We start from the raw sequence: 27,933 nt of genomic DNA, 5'->3' as shown, positions 1-27,933 counted from the left end.
ATGGTCTCAAAAGGGACCATTTGGGTTCATTATTAGTTCTTCAGTGCTTGGGTTGGCACTGGACGCACTGGGCTGATGCCTATGTGAGCAAATGAAGGAGGATGGCAGTACAGCTCAGCTGTAGAGTGTGAGCTTCAGTAATGCATCAACTGTTGTAATAGCAGACGTTGTAATCTCAGTACGGGGGGGGGTGGGGGGTTGGAGGCAGGAAGATCAGGAGTTCAAGGTCATCTTTGATTTCACGATGAGCTTGGAATCAATCCAGGCTACACAAGACCCTGTCTCAAAAATAAAGTCAGAAGGATGGAGAAGATATTGGCAGAACAGTATAAACGCTACACTTACATGCTTTCTTCACCCTGTAAATATGCACAACAGAGACCTCAGCCACCTCTCCATCTAAAGGGCCTGGTTAAACAAAACCAAACCAAATTCACTACTCTAGAAGAGGGACCAGTAATGACGACAGGGTATTAATAGGGTTGGACCGTGAAGAAAAGTGGATCAAAAGAAAGTAATTAGAATACATTGGCTACCTGCTGATACAAAATTAATCAATAAAAAAGAATAAAAAAATACAAAAATTCACAAATAAAAAACCGAGAATTGGGTAGGGTTTTAAGAGACAGAGACTCTGTAGAACACCTGGTTACTGACAAGCTGCATTCTACAAGAACGAGAGCATCTCAGAGTCTTTCATTAACGTCTCATTCCTTCCCTGATCTTGAGAGGGACCCTCTGACGACATGGGATAAGTTAGTTGGGTTTGGTAGACTGATTGGGGTAGGCCAGGGCACAGCTCAGTGCAAGGAGATGCGACGGAAGAAATGATGAAATGGGAGACTCTTCAAGTTCATGCTGTTGCTTGTCAAGGTTGGGCTTCTGTGTCTATTCATCAGATCGACTCCATAGCTGAAATTATTCATTCCCCGCACTCCAGTCCCGCCCTGATCCTATCCCTATCACAAGGGATCCCTGGGTAGGGTGCAGATCAAAGCTCCACACCAGGCTTTTCTCACTGGAAACAGATGCCCATCTGCGCACTGGGCTCTGTAGGCCTGTGTGTAAACCTCAGGCATTTACCCACCTCCTGAGGATCCAGGTGGGAATGGCTGGGTGCTTCTCACTGGTGTGTAAGCTGAAGTCAGCATGGGGTATCAGGCCTCACAGAGGCCTATCTCTTGTGCAGAGAGGTGGGGAATGGCCTCCCATGGAGCCTCACTCATCCAGGGCCATACTCTCCGCAGGCCTTTGCCAACCAGGCGAATATTCAGCAAATGGATTTGCCCCTTGCCAGCTCTGTGCCCTGGGCACCTTTCAGCCTGATGTGGGCCGTACATCTTGCCTCCCATGTGGAGGAGGTCTTCCTACCAAACATCTGGGAGCTACTTCCTTCCAAGATTGTGAAACCAGAGGTGAGTACTTACTTGCCCCTTTCTGGAACTCCATTCTCTTCTGGGTTCCACCGGGTCTAGTGAAGATGTGAACCCCAGGCCAGGCTGCCCCTGTGGCAGGGCTTTAGCTCTCCCCAGCCACCAAGGCCGTTCACACATGAGTGGGCAGCACTGAGCAGGTTTTATAAACAGACCCCTGGGCTCCCCTCTCTACTCTTACTCTATTTCAGTGGCCTAGCTACCCACCACCAGCCCCCTCCAGAGTCACTTTTCCCTGCCTCTCCCAAGGGAGGGCCAAGTCAGCCTCAGTCGGTGCCCTAATTGCTCCCACCCTGAAGATTTAACTGATGACCACTGCTGCCTGGCCATGTGCATTTGTGTTCATTATTTTGAGTGTTATGAGTACTTCTCACTCTGGCTATTGAGGGAATCAAGTGTTGATTAATCCTGCCTTACTAGGAAAGCAGTATTTCATTTAGGCATCATAATTTATCTCACAAACCTTGGAGCATTTGATTAAAAATAGTCTTTTTCTTCACAGTTCAATGTTCGCCTGGGCATTTCTACAACACCACCACACACCGATGTATCCGTTGCCCACTGGGGACATACCAGCCTGAATTTGGAAAAAATAATTGTGTTTCCTGCCCGGGCAATACTACCACTGACTTTGATGGCTCCACCAACATAACACAGTGTAAAAGTAGGTTTTTCTTTAAGGTGTTTCATAGGCTGGATTAGAGGGTGCCTGGGTTAGATTCGGGTAGGGAAGTGTGAGAAGGTAGCCGGGGTTCCAGGTTCATTCAGGACCATGTGCATCAGGCTAGTCCTGTTCATAGCTGAGCGGACCCATGCTATGGAAGGGAGCAGCCACAGTGTTCTTGGCTTTAAAACAGAAGCTGTAGCTGTGACCCAGAAGTACTCACCTTTTTTATATGTGTGGTGCAGGTATGTGTGGTGCAGGGGATTGAACCAGACATGGTTCATCCCTTAAGACATGGTCATCCTCTGCCCCTGAGCCCCACTCCAGCTACCTGCACTTACAATTGTACTTTTCTCTGGAGGATAATTTTAGTTCAGCCTAGTTCAATACACATTGTCTGAGGGCCTTCTCTGTGTCCAGCATCCTGCTGAGTCAGCCTGGCTAAGCTTCCAGGAGCCAGACTGTAGAGCTACAGGAGGAGTAAGTGACCATTCTGTAGAGGAAAGGTCTTTGGAGAGTGTGGAAGGAGGATGGATCAGGTAGAAAAGGGCTTCATGCTGCAGACAGCCCCATGGGAAGCTAACACTTAGACAAGCGAAAGCCTTCTGGCAGCAGACTTCTGAATCTGGGCAGGAAAAGGAGGCCTTGGACAGATGTGGGGCCTGCTAAGGGTTGTGATTTGTGGTTTCAACAATGGGAAACCAGAAATCATTTAAGGGCTTGCTAATGTGGATTATTCCGTGCACTACCTCCTATAAGAAACTCTACAGTAAAGATCAAAAGTAGAGCTCACCTAGGGGTGACCGCCAGCCAGGCTAGTGAGGAGGCCTCCTCAAACTGGAGGAGCTTGGGGTTGAGAGGAGCGCCAATCAGTGTTATGGTTAAAAGATTATCTAGCTTTCTCTCCTGAGTTGTTTTGTTTGTTTGCTTGTTTGTTTGTTGTGTTTTCTTCTGTTTTCATCTCAGTAGTAGAGATTGAACCTAGGGTTGCATGCATGTGCCACAAGGACTTTCCCACTGAGCTGCAGCCCAAGCCCCAAGTACCCTCACTATCTCAATGCAGCTGTAGCCATAGACGCAGGCCTTGAATGCCTGCTCTGGTGGTAGTTTCACTACCGTCCATGAGACCTTCATGTGTTGGTAGATTAGACTTTGGGAAGGCTCACAGTGTTAGAGAATTCTTTCATATACCAAGGTGACCCTCGTCCTAGTCTTGCCACCCCCTGGTCCTTGGCTATACATCAGGAGCCCTGACGCAACTCCTCAGACAACCCTCAATTCCATGGCTCTCCCTTCTCCTTTTCTTCCCAGAAGAAAAGCCTAGTTATTATTATTGTTCTCTCTCTCTCTCTCTCCTGCTAACTCCCAGTTATAGTTAGAGAAGAAAAATCACCCCCTGATGTCTCTTGTACAGGTTTCCCTAACAGAATTAAACAGTAAGTCTCCTGAAGAACTCCTGTCTATGTCTGTCTCAGTTCTGAACCCCAGATCTTTGGGAGACATGTGGGGGAGTCAGTGCCTGACGAGAGAGCTGATGTAGTGACCATGGACCCATGAGTGCTTTTCCTTTGATGCAGACATAAGCATACAGTATGTATGCGTGCATCTAAGAGTTAATTAAAACTTCCTTCTCCATTAAAAAGAAAACGTGGCTTTAAACAGAAAGAAAAGTGAAAAATGTTTGTTTTAGCAGTGGCCATGAGCATTACAGGATGTACATTCGCTGGGTGGTGTCATTTCCTTACTACAAGGAGTCTGGTTCTCAGCCATGTCTGGGGTGTCCAGAATAGCAATGACAGTGTTCTGCCCTTCTAACTCATGGCACTTCCTTTCCAGACAGAAAGTGTGGAGGGGAGCTGGGGGATTTCACAGGGTATATTGAATCCCCAAACTACCCTGGGAACTATCCAGCCAACTCAGAGTGCACCTGGACCATCAACCCACCCCCAAAACGCCGGATCCTGATCGTGGTGCCTGAGATCTTCCTGCCCATAGAGGATGATTGCGGTGACTACCTGGTGATGCGGAAAACCTGTGCGTCTCTCCCTGGGCTTCCCTTCCTTCCCAAGGCAGCCTGGGAAACCTGATGACCTGCCCCCAGCTTTAAATGTGAGAAGCAGATCTAGTAGGTTGTTTCCTTCATAGTAGGACAGAGATGACACATGAGTTTATAGCTAACTGGGACTGGCTTGGCTTTGTTTAGCAACATATAGATTAGGGGCTGCCCGAAGCCACAGGTGTGATCCAACCAGGAAGTAAGGCCCCTCCTGTTATCCTGACTCAACCTCTGGTGTCTATTGTCTATAAAGAAGCATTCTCAACCTGTGGGTCTCAGCCCTTCTGACAAACCTCTAACCCTCAAAATATTTACATTATTATTCATAAAAGTAACGAAAATAATTTTATAGTTAGGGATTACCAGAACACGAAGAACTGTATTAAAGAGTCACAGTATTAGGAAGGTTGAGAACCACTGCATAAAGGGATGTTGATGCAGCTTGATAGCAGAGCTGAGACTGGGCTCGATCCCAGATTCACCTCCTACTGGGTCTGTGATCTTGGGTGGACATTCTGAACACTGTAGTCTTCTGGGGGAAGGGGAAGAAATGACAGTCACTGCCTTGTAGGGTTGTTAGGACTAAAAGAGTTCAGGTAGAATACTCAGAAGGAGCCACATGTCTGTCTGTCTTCTATGTTTAGATTTACTGGTATAGACTATGTGTATAAAATCATGGACTTCATTATGACATTTTCATACACATGCATGATATATTCTGATCATATTCTTCCTCTATTACTGTCCTGTGTCTCCTTCCAACTTACCCCTTCTTCTTCCCAATCAGTCTCTCTCTCCTCTGTTTGTCTTTGGGAGGGAATTTTGTTTTTTGTGACCTACAAACGTGTGAAAAGTTATTTATAGGAACCGTGGGCACCTTTCCAGTAACTACACAACTGGAGAAAATGTTTGTCTTCCATGTGGACATAAGTTGTGTAGATCATAGTGTGGCGGTAGGGGGTGGTCATGAGCTCCTCCTCCATCCATCATGTGATGTTGATAAGTCCAGTCTTGTACAGATGCTGCCAGTCCAAGAGTGCAGTGACCATGACTAGTGGTGAAAATGGAGGAATTTAGATGAGGGTTTGAATCTTCTCTGTTTCCAGGGCTTTCTACTGTTAGGATGGGCCTGAGAGCTCATGTGTGCATATGAGAGAGAGAGAGAGAGAGAGAGAGAGAGAGAGAGAGAGAGAGAGAGAGGCAGAAAGAGAGAGAGAGGGAGAGGGAGGGGGAGGGAGAGAGAGAGGCAGATAGAAAGAGAGGGAGAGGGAGGGGGAGGGGGAGGGAGAGAGGCAGAGAGAAAGAGAGAGAGGGAGGGGAGGGGAGGGGGAGGGAAAGAGAGAGGCAGAGAGAGAGAGAGAGAGAGAGAGAGAGAGAGAGAGAGAGAGCGCACAGGTGCCTGTGGAGGCCTGAGGTCAATCTCAGTTGTCCTTTCTCAGATACCATCCACCTTGTTTTTTGAAAACAGGTTCTCTCATTGACCTGATTCTTGGTCAAGACAGGTTCTTTCATTGGCCAAGTAGGCTAGGCTGTCTGGGCAGCAAATCTCAGGGATTTATGTATCTTAGCTAGTCCATGACCACTGTGTCTAGCTACAAAGCAAAATGACACCAACAACAAAAACATAGGTTCTAAATATCATTTCAGGTCCTCATGTTTGCAAGGCAAGCCTTTGACCAAGGGAACTGTTTCCCAGCCCGAGAATTCCTGAGTTTAACTTGTGTGGATTAAGTGTTTTCAAGGATGAGCATTCCCTGACTGTGACTCCATAACACCTCTTCAACCACCCGCTCTATCTTCTCTTGGCAGCATCATCAAATTCTGTGACCACATATGAAACCTGCCAGACCTACGAACGCCCCATCGCCTTCACCTCCAGGTCAAAGAAACTGTGGATTCAGTTCAAATCCAATGAAGGGAACAGTGCCCGAGGCTTCCAGGTTCCCTATGTGACATACGATGGTAAGCACGAGCCATGATGCTCAGGCTGTGCCATGGCAGGGCTGGTATGGCTGTGCTCTGAACTGAAGGAACTGGCTTCCGAGCCAGCTGGAGGATGCTGGCAAGCACACCCACTCAGCCAGCCAGGCAGGGTGAGGCAGAAGGACATGGCTGACTCATTGGGGCCACATTTTAAGCAGACATTTGGGGACACTTATTATGGGGATGAAAAAGAATGGTTTAGGAAATACAGGGAAAGCAAGTAGAACCAGGTGTGAGAACATGGCCATTGGAGTCAGGCAGCTGGCTGTCTCTTCCAGGGCTTGTGTTGGTGACTTACTATCTGTCTCTAAGTCTGATTTTCTTGATTTCCAGTGGTGAGTGAACCTAGGGCTTCAAACTCTGAGTTACACCTCTAGTCAAGCCTTATTTTCTTAGTGAGTGATGGAGAAAATCATTTGAATGAACATTAAGAGTTTAATGTAGGACAGTGACTGGCAGATAGTAATTGCTCAAAAATATTTAAACCTGCTAAGTTTGTGACTTAAATAGATTCCTGAGATGGGGTAGAGGCTTAACTTCAGGTCTTGGCCCTGCTTTGAACTCTGTGGTCTAGGACAAGTCAGATGATGTTTCTGGATCCTTCGGATCCCTGGAGACCTACTGAGACTCTGAGACTTGGTCTACAAATATTTATTGTGACTAGAACACAAAAGTGTGTCTTTTGTCACAGATGCTTTTACAGGGTACATATAAGGCAGTGGGAGCACACAGAGAAAGGCAGCGGTTATTTTGAATAGGCTTGGGAGGAACAGAGCAGTTTCAAGAGGTTTGGGTCTGGGAAAAACATGTAGATTGAAGTGGGACATAAATAGGAAGACCATTCAGGAAGAACCCAAATGATAAAGCTCCTGGCACGGCTGGTGTCTGATTCCGCTGGTGGGGAGCACGGGGAGGAGAGTAAATGGGGCTGGGGCTAGGCAGTGAGGATCCTTCAATGCCAAGCTCAGGAGAATAGAATTAATTTTATAGGGAGCCATTAAAGAGTTTTAGGCAAAGAGACATCCTTGCTTTCCTAAACTCACTTTACATAGTTTATTTCTATTTCTATTCTATTTCTTCCAGGACTCTACTGAAAGAGACCTTGAGTCTAGTTTCTTCCTTTTTTTTTTTTTTTTTTTTGTTTTTTGTTTTTTGTTTTTTGAGACAGGGTTTCTCTGTGTAGTCCTGGCTGTCCTAGAATTCACTCTGTAGACCAGGCTGGCCCTGAACTCAGAAATCCGCCTGCCTTTGCCTCCCAAGTGCTGGGATTAAAGACATGCGCCACCACTGCCTGGATGTCTAGTTTCTTCCTAAAAGCAGGTGTCCAGCAAGCGCTCCTGTCTGAAGGCATGAAGTGAAACAGACTCTGTGGCTTGGGCAAATGTTATCAAGGCATTAAGACATTTTTCACACGTCACACTTTAGGATTCTGTTGTTATTCTGCCTTTGTGACATATTAAATGTTCCTTTTAAATTGAAAAAATGAAGACAAGGGTTGGAAGTATAGCTCAGTTGGTGGACTGTCATTGTCTAAGCTGGGTATGCTGGCAACTGAAGTCCTATCAGGAACAGCACAAGCTGGTGGGGCGGTGGGGAGACTGCAGATGAGTCTAATGCTGGAGAAGGGCAAGAGTCATGTGACAGGGACGGGACATTCCTGGGCACCAGGTATGCATCAAGGTGCCTTTTATGGGCCACATTCCTCATAGTCACCCCATGAAGCAGACCGGGTCACTTTCTGATGTTACAGATGAGGCCACTCAGGCTTAGAGATTTAAATAGCTGAGCCGAGGGCATGGCATAACAAAGCAGCAGAACTGGGCTGACCCAAGTCTAGAGACTTCAGAGCCTGAGCTCTTACCTATAAACTGCTCTGTTTTGAAAGGCAGAAGGAAGGCAGGAAGCACAGGAGCTCTTAGGAACAGGAGGAGTATTTTTAAAAGACGACATCCTGGAAACATATGGTATAATGGCGAAGCACAGTCTAGGTTTTCTGTTACAATAGTTTGCACAACAACCTGCATTCCTAATGATAGACTCCCCTTATGGAAAGAAGCCAGTCCTCTGAGGTCCAGACACTGAGCAAGGGTGAAAACCTACCTAAGACTAAAATAAGCAGAGTAGGGTGGCATACACTTGTAATCCAGAACTTAAGGGGTAGAGGCAGGAGGATCAGGCATCCAAGGCCAGCTTTGGTTACATAGCAACTTTAAGTCCAGCCTGGATTACATTGAACCCTATTTTAAAAAAGAAAGAAAGAAAAAGGAAAGAAAGAAAACTTAAATTCTCCATTTTGCTTTGTTTACTTTGGCTTTGTTGTTGCTGTTGATAATTTGTTTTAGGACAAGTCCTCTAGCTCACAAAGTTACTGTGTAGAACAAGCTGGCCTTGACTTCGTACATTTACAATATATATTCATTAAAATAAGAGAGTGAAGACAAAGGGGCCATGTCAGTAGTCTCAATGATAGTGTGTGTGTGTATCAAATACTCACTGTGCAGTGTCGTTCCACACCATCTCTGGACTGAAGGAACTTCTTGGGAACGCTTCCACCTGCTCCCACGGGTGCTCTCAGAACTCATGTGACTCCCCAGCATGTGAGATGCATACGGAAAGGCAGTTTCTGATGTGTCTGAGCTTTGGAGATGACTGTGCTCTGCATATGCTGGCTTGAGTTATGACTATGGGAAGTAGGCTAGACTTCAAAGTGGGGTGAGACTACATTTGGAAAAGGAATACTGCATGCACTGCACATAATGTGTGCGCCAGGACCACAGAAATGATGAAGGTGAAAAAGTACATCCTTCTCAGACAGTTGAGGTCTCTGCCCTAGCCCTAGTCCAACTAAAGACAGAAGAGTCTTTCCTGGTGTGAACTTGGTCACCTTATACACTGTAAGGACACACAGAGAGTGGGGGCATGGAAGGTGTTGGCAGAGAGGGAAAGGAAAGCCTGGGTGAGCTCCCAGGGGAGGGAGCTTAGGTGAGAGAAGATTACCAATCGTGGATCCCACAAGCCCCTACTACAGGAAAAGGAGAGGAGGAAAGCAAGGAGTCCTCAGAGAGCAGTCAGCGAGATAGTGTGGAAAACAAAGTATAAAGTGTTCTGGAAGATCAGAGAGGAACTGGATAGAGGAGGAGGGTGACCAGCTAGGTCAAATGTTACTAAGGCATGAAGAGAAGCGAGGACCAGCATTTGACACCAGGACACAGGACATGAAGGCCATTGCTGATCTCAACTGGCAGTTTTGGAGGAGTGGTTGGGACAAAAAACAACAGCAGTTGATTTAGGAGAGCAGTCTGCTGGAGACAATGAGTGTTGAACCCTCTCTGGAAGACATTTGTTACAAAAGGCAAGAGACATAAGATGGAAACTGGAAAGATGAAACAAGGCATCCGTACGAGTTGCTTGTTTCCATGCTGATGAGAACCACTAGAAAGATTTCTGTGTAGGAAAAAGTACAGAAAAGTACAGAATTACTGGCATAAGTGTCCTTGATTTGGGGAGGGAAGATGCATCTGATGTGGGAGGCAGAGGATGGGTGTCGACTGGAAGCACAGAAGGCTCCTCTGAGGGGGCGTGGTGGGCAGGGCAGATGCCAGCTGAGTAGAGGTGTTGACTGTCTTCTCTGTGTCAGAGTGGAAAGTTCTCTGAGAGCAGCCACCAAAGGGAGACTTCTCAGAGCTTATAAAAGACAGAAGCTTGGAAGTAATTAAACAGTGAGAAGCAAAATATGTCCTTTATTTCAACAGAAGACTACCAGGAGCTCATTGAAGACATAGTTCGAGATGGCAGGCTCTATGCCTCTGAGAACCACCAGGAAATACTGAAGGTGAGTTCCTGCCTCAGCACGCAGGAAGTTAGCCATGAGCTCCCACATACACCTTCCAGACACCGACTCTAGGGGGAGCAAGGTCAGCTCCACCCTTCCCCGTGATTTAATATCAAGTGTGTGTATATATATATATATATATACACACACATATATGTGTATATGTGTATATATATATATCACTTTAGTAATATATATTGATCTTTTCTACCTTCTCCCCTAACTCCTGCCAGACCTGCACATGGTGTTCCCTTTCTAACTTCATGATCTCTTTTTCTAAACCACTGAGTTTAATTTGCTCAATCATAGTATATATGATTAGTGTGTGCACACAGCTGTAGGGCCAGCCACAGGAGCATGGGGCGCATCTCTGAAGAAAACTAACCCTCTCTCCTCCAGCAGCCATAAACTGCCAATAGCTTCTCAGTTAAGGGTGGGGTGTTGTGGGCTCTTTACCCACCCACCCAGGAGCTTTGGCTTGATCTTGTACTGGTCTTATGCGGGCAAACACAGCTGCTGGAGTTCATGAGTGCATGTGTGGAGGGTGATTGCTTAGAAATCCAAACCAGGGGGCTGGAGAGATGGCTCAGTGGTTAGGAGCACTGGCTGCTCTTCCAAAGGACCCAGGTTCAAAATCCCAGCATCCCCATTGCAGTTCACAACTGTCTGTAATTCCAGTTCCAGGGAATGTGACCCCCTCACACAGATACATGTGGAGGCAGAACACAACACCAATGTAAATTAAGGGAAAAAAGAAAGAAAGAAATACAAGCCAGGAGCATATATTGTTTTTATGTTCAATTTTAATAGCGAAAGATCTTTGGCTCCCAGTTTATGCTTCAGGCTCAAGGCTCACCGCATGTTAGATACTTGTAAGTGATTGGTAGTAAATATTCACCATATCATTTAACCCTAAACTATTTTCCAAATCTCTATGTTGTATCTCATCTGGGTGAGAAAAAAAATAGTTTTTACATATAAAATCTTCTTTCGTAATGTAATGCATACTTATTATTAGCAATTAAGAAAAATTAAAACTGGAAAGAAGATAACAATCAAAGGAAACAATTTTCACAAAGTGATTTCTAGCTAGTGAACCCCCCGTCGATTGTGAGTCATGATTCCATTGGCAAAATGTCAGAAGGTTTGAGTGTTTTGGCCTGGTAACAAAAATTCTGTTCTCTTCAGGATAAGAAACTGATCAAGGCTCTGTTTGATGTCCTGGCACATCCCCAGAACTATTTCAAGTACACAGCCCAAGAGTCCCGAGAGATGTTTCCAAGATCTTTCATCCGATTGCTACGTTCCAAAGTGTCAAGGTTTCTGAGGCCTTACAAATGACTCTTCCCACATGCCATCCCAAACGGGGTCCTACTGTGGGCTCAGTGGGCTGCAGACGTCTCCCCTCCACATGCCAGCCTGCCATCGGATTATTACCACGCCCAGTATCAGTGACTCGTCAGTTCAGTTTTTATAGACAATACAGATATCTTGGTAAACTGAACTTGGGTTTTCTTTCCCAGCATTTCAGATGTAGACTTCATACGCTTGGACTAGCACTGTGTGGGCACATGTCCTGGATGTCGTGAGGGCTGGCTGAACTGGCCTCCTTTTGGGCTCTTAGTCCTCCAGCTGTCTGTAGTGGAAAGGAGGCCACAGAAGGGCCACTCTGGCTACATCGCCATGTCCTCCAGGCCAGTCCTCTCCCAGGGAGCATCTGTACTCATCAGAGGTGACCAAGCCAAACAGGCAAGCAGGAGGGAAGGCCAAGCACTCCAGGAGACTCCCAGGCCTTCTGAGTCATGGGAAGACTCAGATCCTCTCAGCCTTCTGCAGCCTCTGCAATGCCAGTTTAATCCTAACTGTGAGTTTTAAGCAGCGATGATTTAAAAAAGAAAGGCTAGAAGGAATTAGAAACAAAAAGAGAAGTGTAGTCCCTCTGGAGGCATAAATAGCACACACACCACCACCACAACAACAACAACTGCAGAGCTTGCCACAGCATCTCCTCTGCCTTCAGTCACTGGAGCACTGTGGTAGGGCTCGGTGAGTTCTTGAATGTAATGGATGACAGTTATCCAACATCATGGAAGAGAGACTTCACCAGTCCAGGGTCAATAGGGCCAGGGCTCCCCTGAGTGCTAGTAGTGACTGCACAAGTACCTTCCTTTTCCATTCTCTCAGAGAGAAACTGAGTCTGAGATGAAGTAGCATCATGCAGGGTATGATGCAGTGGCATCGTTGTCGTTCTGACCCTGTCGCTGCACACCGGCTCATAGGCCACACAGTAGAATCACTTTGGTCTGTACAGTGGATCCACATCCTGATCCCCTCCCCCATGGATTCTACTTTTCAATATTATTGAGCTTTTAGACATTTTAACACACACACCCCCAGGCAAAAAAAAAAACTCATTACAGTAGATGAAGAAAATATTCTACTGGATTAGAGATGCGCTCAGTGGCAGAACACTTGCTAAGGTGTGCAAGGCCCTGGGCTCAACCCCCAATACCACTCGCCCCAAAGAATCCTGTCCATCAAGCTGCCCCGTCTGTGATGGACAGACTGACTACACATAGCCATAGGGTTTTGTTCTTCCTGTGGCAATTATAGCATATAATTCTGTGTACCAAAGTACTAAAAAAATGTTTAACAAGCATTTTTAAAAGAAAACAGAATATTTCATTATTATTAGACTTGTTTTTTCACTTCAATTTCATTTTTAATCTATTATGACATTGACTTTTATGTCTTTTTTTTTTTTTTTTTTAAGAAAAAGATAGAGTCCAACTATGTAGCTCTGGCTAGCCTCAGACTCACCTACCCTTGCCTCCCAAGTACGGGGATTAAAGGTGTGTGCCACCAACCATGTCTAGAGATGCCGACATTTTTTAAAGCCCTAATGAAACATTCATTTTTATTTGGATGAAATTTCTCTTTAAGAAATTACATTTGTAATCCTAGTTCTCAGGAAGTGCAAGCCAGAGGATCAGGAATTTGAAGTTACCCTCATCTATATAGGGAGTTTGAAGCCAGTCTGGGCTACAAGAGACCTTATTTCAAAAGTATGTTTTTAAACCATATTCAGTTAAAAGAAAAAAGGCATTAAGATCCAGGTGTGGTGGCACATGCCTTTAACCCTAGCACTGGGGAGTCAGAGGCAGGCGGATCTCTGTGAGTTTGAGGCCAGCCTGGTCTACATAGCAAGTTCCAGAACAGCCAGGACTGTTACACAGAGAAACCCTATATTGAAAAACAAACAAACAAACAAACAAACAAACTTCGTGAAGAGGCCAGGGGGATGGTTTATCAGTTATGAGCACTTAGTGTTCTTGCAGGGGACCCAGGTTCAGTTCCTAGTGCCCACATTAGGTAACTTCCTGGTGATCTGTCACCCTATTCTGGTCTCTTTGGGCACTGCATGCATGTGGTGCACATGTACTCAGACCCCCAAGCACACCTATGCAATTTAAAAATAATAAATCTCTGTTTTTAATGTTTAAGAATTTATTTTATGTGTATGGATGTTTTGTTTGCATATATGTCTGTGCACCACATACACGCCTGGCCCAAAGAAGCCAGGAGAGGGTGTTGGAGTCCCTGGGACTGGAGTTACAAATAACAAACTTTAAGCCAATATGTGGGTCCTGGGAATCAAACCCAGGTTCTTTGGAAGAGTGGTCTGTGCTTTTAACTGTTTGTTTGCCAACTCTCCAGCCTCTAATCTCTCCCTTCCCCCACCCAAGCAGGGTCTCATTATGTATTCCTGGCTGTCTTGAACTGCCTAGATAGATCAGGTTGGCCTTGAACTCACTCACCTGCTCCTGCCTCCTGAGTGCTGAGATTAAAAGTATTGCACCACCACACCTGGCTATAAAATAAATCTTTTATAAAACCATTAAGATGGACACTTGGAATTTGATATGTTATAATTTGACCTACATTTCAGAGTTTGACCATAAGGTGGACATGCAGATTTCACCTGTTAGTGACTGAGAAGGAGGACGGGAGGGCCAGGCCAGGTGACTGTGTATTGTATTGCCTTCCCAGAAGGTTTGGGATGGGCATACTTGGGGGAGTTGGCAGGAGGCTGATTACAACCAGTAGCTTTGAAGTATCACCAGGAGCAGATCATACACCAGAGCTGTGCTTCTGGCATAAGCTTGAGCTCCTGAAGTCTTCAGTCTTCTAATCCAGACATATCAGCTGTCCTGAGAGATTCTGTGGCCCTACTGGGAGGCTAGTTAGTCAGACAGTTGGCTACCTGCTAAGTCAACTCACAGTGCATATCCAGTCTGTGTCAGGTGCTGTTTTAGTCCCTGGACATTAACCAAAGACCCAGTAATAAGATAGGTTCCCAGCCATCATGGAGCTCATAAGGAAGAGACAGTGAGCTTGAAGTGGCTAGTGCTAAGTGTTATGTTATAAACTAAAACTGACTAATGTAACGATGGCTCCATGGCTACTTTAGGTTTGGGGGCTGTAGAGCCTATTCACTAGCCCAGGGTCAATGACCTCTCAACTGAAAACTATGTGATAAGGAACCAGCCTGTGGGAGCAGGGTGAGGAGAGAACATTCCAGAGAGAGGCACCCAAGGGCAGAGATGTAGACACAGACATGCCTGTGAGTATGGAAGTCTAGTCAGAAGGCAAATGGCATCTGACCAGGCCAGAGAACCATGGACGGGCCAGATTCCATTGGTTGTGGAATTCAGGTTGGAGGGGTTTGGGTTTAATTCCAAATATGCTCCAAAGTCTGTGATAAACTTAAGCAGAAGAATGGAGTGGGTTTTGTGCTGTGCATGTGTGTCTCTCTCTCTCTGTGTGTGTGTGTGTGTGTGTACATGTATGTGTGTGTACCAGTGCATGTATATTTGTGTGTGTGTATGTATGTATGTGTGCACGCATATGCCTACCTGCCTGCCTTCATGCATGTACACAATTCCACTCACATATATGTTTAGGTCGGAGGACAACCTGATCACCTTGTTTGTTATGACCAGGGCTCTCACCAGCTTGAAGCTCACCAAGTGTGGTTGGGCGACCAGGGAGCCTAGGGCTCTCCCAGTGTCCGCCTGCCAGGCAATGGGATTACAAGCACACTTGCCCACACCCAGCTTCACTTTTTAAAATGAGGGTTCTGGACCTGGAACTCAGGTCCTCATGCTCATACAGAGTGTACTTTATCCACCGACCCACCTTCTGAGTCCCTCCCCTCCATCCCCAACTCTGATTATATTCTTAAAAGGTACAAAGGACTCCTCTGTGGACAGCTTTGAGGAGGCAGGCACAGAAACAGTGTATAGGAGGTGGGTGAGAGGGGGTAGGGCCCCAAAGCTGAGTGTCCACCTTCCTGCCATTAGAGCTGCTTCTGTGGGTGAGTCCCACCTTCCAGCTGTGGCAATTGTTCTGTACCCACATCCTGCATCTGTACATCCAGTAACATCTTCTCCTCACTTGCAATGGTAATGAGAGCCTGCCTTTTCACACTAACAGATGATTACCATCCCTTGGGGAAATTGCTTCCTCTGAATCATCCTCTGAGCTGTTAAGTTCAGAGCCTATAGGCGTTTGCTGGATTTAAGTTTGCAGATGATTCTCACACGGCATGTGGGAACTTGAGAAAAGCAAAGCCTGAGTGCAAGAAGTAAGGATTCACTTGCCCTTGGGTAGGATTTTGCAGGAAGATGGACTAGGTGACCTGCTGCAGACTGCTTTAGTTGGTCAGCCCATGTACCCAGGCATCCCCCATCAGGCCTAGCTACACTATCATCAACCCAAAAGAGATGCCACTGTGTAGGACTGTTTGGATCTGTTTCCTGCCCCCAGAAGGTCCCGAGAGCTTTATTCATGTCTCTTCACTTCTCAGGAGCATCTGAGAGGCAAATGGATTGACTGAGGAGGCCAAGGGGTTCCTCATTAAGTAGAGGGAGCCTTCTTACCCACGGTTACCTGATAGGCGGCCATGAGCTGTCCCTAGAGCAGTTCCTGGAAGAGGCCAGAAGGGACTCATCATAGAAATTAGAGGCCACCGTTAGTCCTCCTTTCTGTGACCATCTCCTATTCTAGGGGTATGTGAGCTCCTGGTATCCTGTCTCCATTCTCTAGGTATTCTGCAGGAGACTGGCAGGTGGCCTAGCAAGGATTAGATACAGAGCTCACGAAACAGGGTGACTGCCATTCTGAGGTCAGCCTAGGCACATAGCAACCACCAGCCCAGCCAAGGCTACAGAGCAAGACTCTGAAGATAATAAAAGACACTGTATCTATCAAGGAACTCCCAGGTAGCACAGTTGGAGCAAAATAGATTTAGAAAATGAAACCACCTCAATTTAGAGGCAAGTTGTTCTAGTTGAATTAAAACAAAGTAAGCCCATCTGCCACAAATAATGATAACAGCCCAGTAACTGCTTGGTTTTTAGTTTACCAAGGATCTGCAAGCACAGTCCTTAGTTACTAATATTTCTTGGTTGCACGTTTACTTATTCATGAATTTATGCAGCGTATATTTACTGAGGGCCTACTAAACAAGATAAATTTCGGCCCTGGGGGAACTGAGAGTCCAGTGGATAGAGGCAAAAACCTGAAAGCGCATGGAAAGGTAAGTGACTTTAAGTGTTAGTGACGGGCGGTGTGCTTAAAGCAGCTATTTTCATTATTAGCTAATCATAATTTCATAAGCTAATCCCTGGAGTCTTGAATTCAGACTCATCAAGGGCACTGGATCTACAAACCAAGCCTGGCAGCACTGGCCCTGGCAAGCTCCTTTATTCACCCAGCAAGAACCTAGCATTGTGTGGACACATCAGCTTAACCACACTGGGTGAACAAGCAAGTCTCAGAACTGGTGCCACCTAGTGGTTGGAAAACAGAGTTGACCTGTGTTTTAGTTGCCCACGCTATTTGCCTGAAACTCAAAATAAAATGCTAACCAAATAGGACTCCAAGGTCAAGGCTGATCTTTGACAAAAGATTGGCTATATGCTGAATGATACAGACCTCAGAGCATGTTGGTTTAGAACCTTACTCTGCCTGGATTAAGATTTAGGTGATTTCAAGCTATCTACAACACTGTCAACCCCCACCTACCCACAGACCATATCACTGCTCATTTCCTTTTAAGGTGCAGGCATTAGGAAGGCTGGATATATATTACTGAGTTAGTGAGGAAGAGGAATTGGAAGAGAAGGCTACAAAGATGGCTCTATGGTTAAGAACACTTCTTGCTCTTGCATATGACCAGAATTAAATTCTCGCCTCCCTCATGTGGCTGCTTGCCTCAAAGGCTCTGATATTCTCCTCCAGCTTCCAGAGGCACCTGCACACAAGTGCACAGATGCTGGGGCCCACACTGCCGGGCTTGGGGGCCACTGTGTCTCAGCCAGCGCTGCTGTTCTGGTCTGCGGGTCAGGGTCTAGCAAGAGAGAGAGTGGGGATGGAAGAGAAGAGACGCAAAGATTGGAGACAAGACAGAGGTTCTGATCAAGTCCCTCTTATTGAAAGGAAATCTTGGGTATTTATACGCTTTGCCACGTGCCTTGCAGGTGTGGACACCATGTGCCTTGCAGCTGGGTCACTAAACAGCATAGCAAGATATGTGGGGAAAACAAGATGTTTATCAGAGTGTGCTCAGCTGTTGTAGGCTGTTGAAAACAAGTCTCTTGTCAGGGTATATGGCTGGAGATGGCTGCAAAAATGATAGCCGCTTTCTGCTAGGAGTTGGCTCTCAACACACAGACCCATATGGAGACATGGATCCATAATTTAAAAAATTTAAATCATCAGGCTGAAGAGATGGTTCAGAAGTTAAGAGCACTGGCTGCTCTTCCAAAGGTCCTGAGTTCAATTCCTAGCAACCACATGGTAGCTCACAACCATCTGTAATGGCATCTGATGCCTTCTTCTGGTGTGTCTGAAAGCAGCTATAGTGTACTCATATGCATAAAATAAATAAATAAATCTTTAAATCATTATTTTAAATCATATTAAATAATGATTTTTAAATCATTATTAAAATTTGAAAGAACAAGGAAAAATCACCCCCAATTTGTAATCTTGTCTAATGCTTCAGTCTTTGTGACTCTAGGAGCTATGACACCCCCAACTCAGATTGTTCTCTTATCCCAAAATGTTTTTTAGGACTGAAGGGTAATTCTGAGGGACAGTCTGGTGTTTTCCATCTCTTCCCTATGCTATGGCTCAAACCTGAAACATTCTCTCAAGTCCAGGTACTGAGAACTCATTCTCCAAGTAGTGTACTGTTTTAGGAGCTGTAGCTTTGGAGGAAGTGGGCCCTCTAAGGAATGTGCCCCTGAAGATTCTCCAGGCCTTCCCTTGCTTGTTGATCCTTGTCTGTCCCCAGGTGTCTCCTCCCCCTCCTCCTCCTATTCCTCCACATACCTCCATCACACTATGCCCTGCTTCACAATGGGTCCAGAGACACAGAGTCAAGTACCTAAGGATGTCATCCTCTAAAAGCTGGGGGCAAAATGATTCCTCCCTCCTTTGAGTTGCTGTGATGACTGTTCCTGGTTGTCAACTTGACCACATCTGGAATGAACTAAAACCCAAATGGCTGGGTACATCTATGAATGAAGGATTTCTTCTTAATTAAATCATTCAAAGTGGGATTCAAAGTCTGGATTTTTTGGTATGGGAAGATCCACCTTTAATCCAGATCTTTTGAGGTGGGAAAATTCACCTTTAATCTGAGGCACACCTTCTGCTAGCAGCCTATATAAAGGCCTTGGAAGAAGATCTCTTTTCCTGCTCACTCTTGCTAGCAAGACCATTTCTTCACTGGCACTAGAGATTACTTCTTCAGGATTCTGGTGTGTACTGAAGACCAGCAGAGATAACTGAACAGCTACTAGATTTTTGAGCCCTCTACTGGTAGATAGACAGCCATTGTCAGACTAGCTGACAATGGCCCATAAGCCATTCTAATAAATCTTCCCCCTTACACACACACACACACACACACACACACACACACACACACAGAGAGAGAGAGAGAGAGAGAGAGAGAGACAGAGACAGAGACAGAGACAGAGACAGAGACAGAGACAGAGACAGACAGAGAGGGAGGGAGAGAGATTTTCATTCTATAAATTCTATTCCTCTAGAGAACCCTGACTAACACAATTGCCTTCCTGGGAAGTTGGTCCCAGCAATTAAAAGTCTGACTAATACTCCCTACAGAATTCCTGAGGCAGAAATACAAAACCACCTCAAATCCGAGCTTTAATGTTGACTTTGCCTTGTAACCTGATTGGGATTTGAAAAACTGAATAGTTGCTGAGCAGAAACTGGAACTGATGCCACAGTCACACGAGGCAGAAGAGTGTGGTTGTAACAAGAAGAGCTTTGGTGACCCTGGCCATGTCTGCTGTCTCCATGCTTACATGTGATGACCAGTTTATCACACTCACAGCGGATGCAGCTAGTGTGTTTGATGCCTAACAGGGTACGACACTGAGGCTGATGCAGTAAGATGGTGGTGGTGGCAAAGAACCAACCAGGATCTTGGTTCCAGGTGACTTAAGGTGAAAGAAGGCAGCGTTGAGCAGCTGCATCTCACATGCCAACTGGAGTTTTGACTAATGTGGATATGAGAATAGGAAGTCAATAAACTTTTAGGACTCCCACTGAGGAACTAGGACGACTCAAGAAGAACCACTGGCCAGACAGCAGCCCTCCTGTATTCCCAGTGTGCTTTTTTGAGAATCTGTCCTTTCTGTTGGTCACCAAGAAATGTTCTTTCTCCAAGGCTTAACTTTCACCATGTTTACTCTCTCAAGCTCCCCATTATGTCCTCTGACATTCCTAGACTGCTAGCCCGGCTTTACTTATCAGCTGTGTGACCTTATGCAAATTACTTAGGTCACCAAGATGGGGACTTGAGTTTGGATTCCCAACCCCATATAAAAAGCTAGGCATGGAAGCTGGGAGCATAAGCTTGTAATCCCACAGCTGGGAGGTAGACAGGAGGATTCTAGGGGCTTGTTGGCCAGCTAGTCTATCATATCAGTAAGCCCCAGGTTCAATGACAGAGCGATAAAAGAGGACACTCAGTATCAACTTCTGCTCTCCATATGCCTCTACACAGGTAGAAACACACACACACACACACACACACACACACACACACACACAGAGGCAGAGATAGAGATAGACATACAGGAAGAAACACACACACAGAGACTACACACAACATGTAGAAATGACTCAGACGTTCTTCAGTAATGAGTAGAGAAACAAAACGAGCTCTGTCCATATGATGGAATATAATGTGGTCACAAAAAAGCACTGATATGTTACAAAACAGATGAACCATGGAAACACTGTACTGATTAAAATAGGCCAGTCACAAAACACGCCAACCACTGTGTGGTTCCAGGTACATGAAATGTCCAGAATAGGTAAATCCATGAAGACAGAAAGTAGATTATAGGTTGTGTATGGCTGGAGAATCTGGGAGAATACGGAATGATCAGTAATGGGGATGGAGTTTCTTTGGGAGTAATAGTGGTACATCTCTGCTAATCTATTGGACACATCTCTGTGTGCATCCGTGAGGGTGTTCCAGAGAGGCTTAACTGAGGAGTTCCCCGGCTGTGATGCCACCATCTGTCCCATAGACTGTGGTCCTGGCCTGAAGAGAAAAGGACAAATGAGAAAGGGAGCTGAGCTCTAGCATTCATCGCTCTGATTATTGGCCTTCCAGGACGTGAAGAGGCCACACTGCATGCTCCTGCTGCTGCAAGCTCCACCACGGTCTTCCTGCCATCGTGGACCACGCCCTCACAAACCAAGAGCCAGAATTACCCTTTCTTTCTTAAGAGCCTTTCACTGGGAATTTAGTCACATAAGAAAAAGCAGTGAACACGAGGGACGGCATCCTGTGTCAGTGGCATGAAGGACAGAGAAAGCTGTGCAAACGTTCTAGATTAAAGAGGCTGAAGAGATTTGACTCTGGGTGGCTCCTGAGAAAGCACTAGGGGAGAAGCTTATAATAAAGAACTTTATTACGTCAATTGACAAAACTAGAACATGAATAATTTAGGTAAAAATATTCTAGTAATGTAAATTTATGAAGTTTATATCTGTACTATGGTTATGAGAGAGAAAAGCCCCTCCTCCCTCTTTTCTGGTTTTAGAGATGCAACTTCACTGCCCTTGAACTTTCTGTGTAGCCCAGGTTGACCCCTGACACTCTGTCTCTGTCTCTCTCTCCCCCCCCCCCCCTCCATTTTTCTGTACAGGGCCTCACTTACTATTTAGCTCTACCTGGCCTGGAACTCTGTGTAAACCAGCCTGGCCTTGAATTCAGAGATCTGACTGCCTTTGCCTCTTGAGTGCTGGGATTAAAGGTGTGTGTCACCATGCCTGGGCTAGCCTCTCTTCAATTTGCCTTTGTAGTTTTCCAAGTAGGAGGTGGCTTATACACCACCTTACTTGTATTTTTGGAAAATACATACTGTCGAATTAGTGGTAAAAGGACATTATTTTATGTGATTTGTCTTTAAATATTTCAAGAAAATAAAAGTGTATGCATGTAATAAAGTTTTCGTAATGGGGAACCTGGGAAAGGGTATATGGGTGTAGTATTATATGCATGCAACTTGAAAATTTGGAATTGTTTATAAATTAAGAAATTATAAATTTAAAAAGAAATTTTTAAAAATTGTGAGTAGTCAGGAACAGGTCTGGTAATGTGGTAGAGTACTTACTTGCTTAGCATGCTCAAGGCCCTGGGATCAGAGAGTGAGAAAGATTAGCCAGGAATGACTTTTTCTCTCTGGGCAATGCAGAGCTGAGCATGAAAGTGGGGTCAAGAGAATTCTCTGTCTCTGTCTGTCTCTCTCTCTTTGTCTCTTTCTGTCTCTCTCTCTTTGTCTGTGTGTGTGTGTAAGTGTGTACATATTTACATTGCTGGGAGTCTACTTGTGATGTACTGAGTGCATCATCTTTCTGCTAGCTGCCCCATCCCAGCCCCACCCCCAGGTCCTGTGGCCTGCCACCATCATTTCCTGACAGCATGCTCAAAGGAAGGAGGTGGAACCCATGGTGCTCCGGAGGTGAATAGTGATCACAGGTGAGCTGTCCACTCGGGCTGTCCACCAGCAAGCTGGCTGTCATACCTAGTACTCACTGCATTCTGAGAGGTCTGTGGTTTGCCACAGGTCTTGTCCCTCAGTGCAGCATTTACCCTGCCTCAGGAGGGTCACTCATTTTGTGTCTGGGTTCTGTGTGCTGGAGATGGGGAGAAAACAGAATGGGGTTTATATTTATTGAGGTCAGGCTTCTGTGCTCTACAAAACAACACAGACCTCTACAAGATTGGTCAACTGAGGATCGAAAACTTCTGCAGCGTGGCCAGGGTTGTACAGCAAGTGCATAGAAGTGAGTGGGGAAAGGGCAGAGCCTCTCTCTCTGTCTCTGTCTCTCTGTCTCTCTGTCTCTCTGTCTCTCTCTCTCTCTCTCTCTCTCTCTCTCTCTCTCTCTCTCTCTCTCTCTCTCTCCTCTTGCTATATGTCAAAATCTGCCCCATCCCAGGAAATAAAACCAAATCATTGCTGACAGGAACAGATCCAAAAAGGCTCCGCCAACTTTGGAAAGCAGCCGCAGGGCTGCCATCCGCTTTGTATTTTGAGTCTGCACTATTGTTCAGAATGTCTCTCAAGCGGGGGGATCGGAGGAACCTCATTTCTGCTTTAACCTCCTAAAGTAAAAAAGGTCTCCAAGACTAGAGCTGAGACTTGGGTGCTGTACACAGACATCCAGGTACACTCCTGGTACATGCAGAAGACAAATGTTAGAGGAATCTCCCCGCCATGGGGAGTGACAGGCACAGGAGAGTGACAGGAGACACAGAAGGAAGATTGTTGATTCACAGCTATAAGGATGGGTCTGGTGAGATAAGGGCACCCCAGGAGATGGTCGTTCTAAGTTTGGGGTAGCACAGGCAGTGTGTTTGTGTTGAAGGCAGAGCTGACTATTTCTCTGCATTTCCTCTTAACTCTTTGCTCTTATCTACTTTCCTGGGCTCCCGGCCTCAGTTCTCATCCTGGATTCCATCCTCAAAGGCCCCTCTGATGGCTGAAGATGCAAAAAGGGTTTCTGGAAGAAGAAATTGTACGTCAGGAACTACTAACAATTAAGACAGGAAGCACCTGCATGGTCAGTCATCAGCTCAGGAAAAGGCAGGACTGAAATGGGTGATACCATGTATTACCCTAGATATCCAGCCATGCCCAAAGCCCCTGCATCTTTTGATAAAAGGAGCAAGAAAAAAAATCCGAGTTTTTGCTTAAGAAAGTTACAGCTGCTTATTTTTTCCATTTATAAGAATAACATAAAGGGGGGGGGGGGGCTGGAGAGATGGTTCAGCAGTTAAGAGCACTGGCTGCTCTTCCAGAGGATCTGGGTCCAATTCCTACCACCCACACAACAGCTGACAAGCATCTGTAATTCCAGTCCTAGGAGATTTGAAACACTTTTCTGGCCTCCTCAGGCGTTTCATAGGTGTGGTACACAGACATGCATGCAGGTCAACACCCAAACACATAAAATAAAAATAAATCATTTTTTTTAAGAGAAAGAACATGACAAACATCGACTGAAACAGTACTAGTGTCTGCTATGACTTCTAAGTACAGATCCTCTGCAACAGCCAAGGTAGGGTGTCGGGAGCTTGGGAGCCACCTAATGTGCTGCCTTAGTTAGGGTCACTATTGTTATGATGAAGCACCACGACCAAAAGCAAGATGAGGAGGGAAGGGTTGATTTGGCTTACACTTCCACGTCATAGTCCATTTCGGAAGGAAGTCAGGACAGGAAGAAGCTGATTCAGAGGCCATAAAGGGGTGCTGCTTACTGGTTTGCTCCCCATGGCTTGATCAGCCTGCTTTATTATAGAACCCAGAATCGCCATCAGCCCAGGGATGGAATGGGCCCTTCCCCCATCCATAACTAATAAAGAAAATGCCTTACAGCTGCATTATGGGGGAAAGTGCCTTCTGGAGTTGCATTTTCTCAGTTGAGGTTCCGTCCTTTCCAGTGACTCTGGCTTATGTCAAGTTGACATAAACCAGCCAGCACACGTGGGAAATCCAGAATCTGGAGACATTGGGAGAGAAGCAAACTGGCCAGTCCCTACATCAGGAGACCTCAGCCCCAAAGATCAAGGAAGACTTTCAGGTCTGATTTGTGTGCCTGGAGTTTTACAAGACGCCTTAGTCAGACCCACTCCTAGCATAGCAGCCTATGGGTTTTCCTGAGGTTGCCCCAACTGATGATAATAGTTCCCTTCTGCTGGGCTCTTGGTACAATCCAATGTGTTATGTGGATAATTCCATTTAATCCTTGCAGCAGCTCTAATAGATAGACACAGTACTGGCATCATTTTCTAGAAACTATTCCATAAAATCCAGAGAACAATCTAGTTTTGAACGAGTGAGTTTATTAAGTATAGAGAGCAAGCCAAAATAAAAGAAGAAATAGCAAATAATGGACAGGCAGATGTAGAAACTTAAGATTTATAAAAAGCTCCAATTTCAGTTTTAAACTCAAAACATTAACTTCCCCCAGGGACACATCCCGGGAGAAGCACATTTCAAAGACTCAAACATTCCTGGGAGAAAGACCCAAGATAGGAGTTTATAACCCCCTAACCCAACACAACAAAACCTGGGTAAACAGAAGCTACTTAAGCTGACCTTCTTTGTTGTAAAGAGATAAGGTGCAAATTTGAGTTACTTACGAAAACCGAGCTTGGGAACGGCTGTTGAAGTCAGCCTTTATAGTTATTGATTAAAAGGTAAAATTGCCCTTATGAGCCCTGTGAATATAGTATAAAAACTGCTCCCAACTTTAATATGGGAGTTCTTCTTGCTGGCATGCAAGGAAACTCCAGTGCACTGGGTTTTTTTTTTTTGTTTGTTTGTTTTGTTTTGTTTTTTTATCAATTTATCAATTTATCAATAAACCTCATGTTATTGCATCGAGTCCGGTCCATGAGTGTCTCTGGGGGAGCGTGTCCCTTGGTTTTGAATCTTAAAGTCCAACACAGACAGGTAAGTAGACAGACAGAAAAACATCATCAAATTATGTACTTAAAACATCCAGCAGAAATGGACTTCAGAAGCCCCTTGAGGCAGTCATCTGGTGAGCCTGATAGAGTGCAGGCTGAATCCATTTGCGTGTGAGGCTTCCAAGAAAAGGTACAAAAACACAAACAAACAAACAAACCAAAACCAGCAGGAAGATAGCAGCAGACTGAGGGCTCATGGCTTCTAGCAGAAACCGACTGGTGACTTGAGGCAGTTAGCTGGAGTTCCCAGCTGAGCTGTCTGTCCACGGACGAGCCTTCTGTGGATGAGCCTTCTCTTTTCCACCATTGGCACTATAACCGGCATAAACCAGAGGAGCACCTGCAGGAAAACATTCACCTTCAGGCTTTTCTCAAGGACACAGCACTTTTGTTCCTCTTGGGCTGTTTTGCTGTTCTCCTTTTCTGTCACAGAGTTGGGGGTGGGCAGATCACTTCCAAACAAGAGGCCTTGAAGGACACTTTGAGTCAAATATACTTGGTCTCAAAGATTGGTGTGTGTGGGGGGCACCCTGCTTTCAGAGCCAGCTTTTTGATGGGCTCAAACACATGACAATTTACCAATACATCAAAGAATCAAAGTCTCCGGAAGTCAGATAGCTCAGTGACAGAGTAAAGCTTTAAGCCCAATATATCATACTCCAAAACCTGTGATTCTAACCACAGGTTAAAATCAGTGATTTAAAATCAGTTTTTCATCAGTGATTTTAGTCACTGACGGTCTAGTGTTGCAGAGGGCTTCTGCTAGATGAAGGATTAATATTAATCTTTCCTGTTGGTGCAGTCCTCAAAGTTTATAATGCAAAACTGAATATGCAATATTACAGCATAATTTTGGTACACATAGAAACAGACTCAGACGTAGAAAATGACTTGCTCAATCATTTGGGAATTGAATACACCACAGAGAGGTGAGCCTTTTCAACATAAAGGACCAGGTTGTAGTTTACAGAAACTCTATGTGTGTGCTGAGACAGGGGAAACAAGCCTCCTCACATCAACCATGCATAAGAACAGTGATCGAGTCAGTCTGGCAAGAAAGGTCTTTAAGAGGTAAGGAGACCAGTGGGCACTATAGCCACAGATCCAATTGCAGAACACAAACCCACCACAGCAATGAGCCCTGAATTCACACAAAGGTTCCCAGCTCCAGCCACGGCCCATTGATTTTTTTTCAGCAACACTTGATATGGTCAAATTCCAGTTTAACCAGAGAGATCCTGCTTCCTGGTGTTCCCAGGGGGAGCCTAATTATGACAAGAGCCCCTTTCTTCTGTCAGAACATCCTCAGCAACAACAGGCTGCAAGATGGGGTCGAACTGTCTCAAGAATTCCAACTCCTTCCCCAGAGCATCTAGCTGCCTGGTTTCTTTCCTGAGAAAGATGTTGGCCCAAGCCAAGCCATATGGGCCCTCTGTACTGGGCTGTTCTGACACCCTGCCAAGAACAGAGGCACCGGTCCTAGACAGACAAGGCAGGGCTGTCTTTCACAGTTCCCTGGGTGAACAACCAGGCAGGGACCCAGGCAACAGGACAGAAAGGAACCAGGGCAGCCAGTATGAAAGTGTGCCAGAGGACTGAAAGATGAGCAGCCCCTCCTGTTCTCTGCATGTGGAAAAGCCCCCAGCCCTGGGTCTTCCTTGAAGCTAGGTGAGCAGCTTTCTTAATTTGTTTTCTTAAATGAAGTCTCTGTGCTCCAAAAGCTATGGCAGGCATTTAAGGGAGGGCAGAGGAAAATAAGCAGGTCCCTGAGATGAGGCCAGCTATTCCAAGTCTGGGAAGGCCAGCACAGGCTCTGAAGAGAGATCCCACAACTCTGCTCTTGTTTTCCTGAGACCTTAACTTTTTGTCATGCCCGTATTAGTGCTTATTGATAGCCTTCTGGGTATTGGGGGTTTGATGCTAAGCAACCAGGAGGAAGCACAACCTACGTCAGGGATGTCCTCTGACAGAAGCAAAGATTGAGCTGAGGTCTAGAAGAAGCATAGATCACTGAGGAGGGTGAGAGGGACATCCTACTCAGAGGGCACTCCAAAGGCAAACCACTTGGCAAGAGGAGAAAGACTTCTTTGAGGTACTAGAAGAAAATTCAAGATGCTGAAATGCAGAATGAAGTCACACAGAAGAGGGTGTGTGGGTCCTTCGGTCAAGAGCAGACACCTTTTGGGGTGCTCTTAACGGGACTGTGAGACAATGGTATTTGGAGAATGCTCTAAGAGCACAGTGAGCAATAGAAAGGAAAAGGTCAGGGACACTCAGGAGGCGGACTGGGTGGTGTGGGTATTTGTCTGAACAAAGGGGACAGTGCTGAACGCCAGCTCATAGCTGCTGTCCTTCCCTGAGATACTGCATTGTAAGTGTTCATTCTAGTTATCCCGCTCACAATCATAAAAGCTCAGGAAGTGTCATTATTGAGACGTATGGTGCTCTCGGGGTGTAGATCTTTTCTGATTCATGCCTGCTTCTTTGAGGCGAAGAGAGGTGTGGTGCTTCCCACATGTAGTAATGTGATTTGTACTAAGTCAAGACTCCAATCCAGAAGGAACAGAACATTTCTTTTAGAATGGCTAGAAAGTATGAATGAGTCTCAAAGAAAAATGACTTTCAATTTTCCCACAAGATTGCATTCCACCTCCATTTCTGAGTGTGAAATCTAGTGTTCACAGAGAAAACAAACAAACAACACACACATACACACACACACAACTCCAGATGCTTCCTTGGTGTTCTTCAGAGCAGGTGTACTCCCAGAGAAGTGAAGGCTTTAGATTAGACCTGCCTCCCCAACCTCTGGTGCTGGGCTCTGACAAAGGGTGCCAAGAGGAGGAGGGGTCCCCAGAAGGCCCTGCTCCA

At 45.7% G+C, this 27,933-nt stretch overlaps 1 protein-coding gene across 6 annotated transcripts in view; it reads left to right on the top strand.

Moving 5' to 3' along the window:
* Scube2 (signal peptide, CUB domain and EGF like domain containing 2) overlaps positions 1–12,733 on the top strand; it is a 67,826-nt gene extending 55,093 nt beyond the window's left edge. For 5 of the 6 annotated variants that reach the window (XM_076940680.1, XM_076940695.1, XM_076940693.1 and 2 more), the window contains 6 exons: positions 1,248–1,415; positions 1,936–2,097; positions 3,934–4,131; positions 5,963–6,115; positions 9,889–9,968; positions 11,157–12,733. In XM_076940680.1, the coding sequence (XP_076796795.1) occupies positions 1,248–1,415; positions 1,936–2,097; positions 3,934–4,131; positions 5,963–6,115; positions 9,889–9,968; positions 11,157–11,309 (914 nt within the window). In that variant the 3' untranslated portion in view covers positions 11,310–12,733. Of the gene's footprint in view, positions 1–1,247; positions 1,416–1,935; positions 2,098–3,933; positions 4,207–5,962; positions 6,116–9,888; positions 9,969–11,156 lie in introns of those variants that run through there. The other variant, XM_076940691.1, reaches the window with a different exon arrangement.
* Positions 12,734–27,933: the final 15,200 nt, after the last annotated feature.

Source organism: Arvicanthis niloticus, chromosome 1, assembly GCF_011762505.2.
Source record: "Arvicanthis niloticus isolate mArvNil1 chromosome 1, mArvNil1.pat.X, whole genome shotgun sequence".
In the NCBI taxonomy this organism is placed as follows: Eukaryota; Metazoa; Chordata; class Mammalia; order Rodentia; family Muridae; genus Arvicanthis; species Arvicanthis niloticus.
Note: the sequence above shows the minus strand (reverse complement) of the source record. Positions and strands in the feature narration are given on the sequence as shown.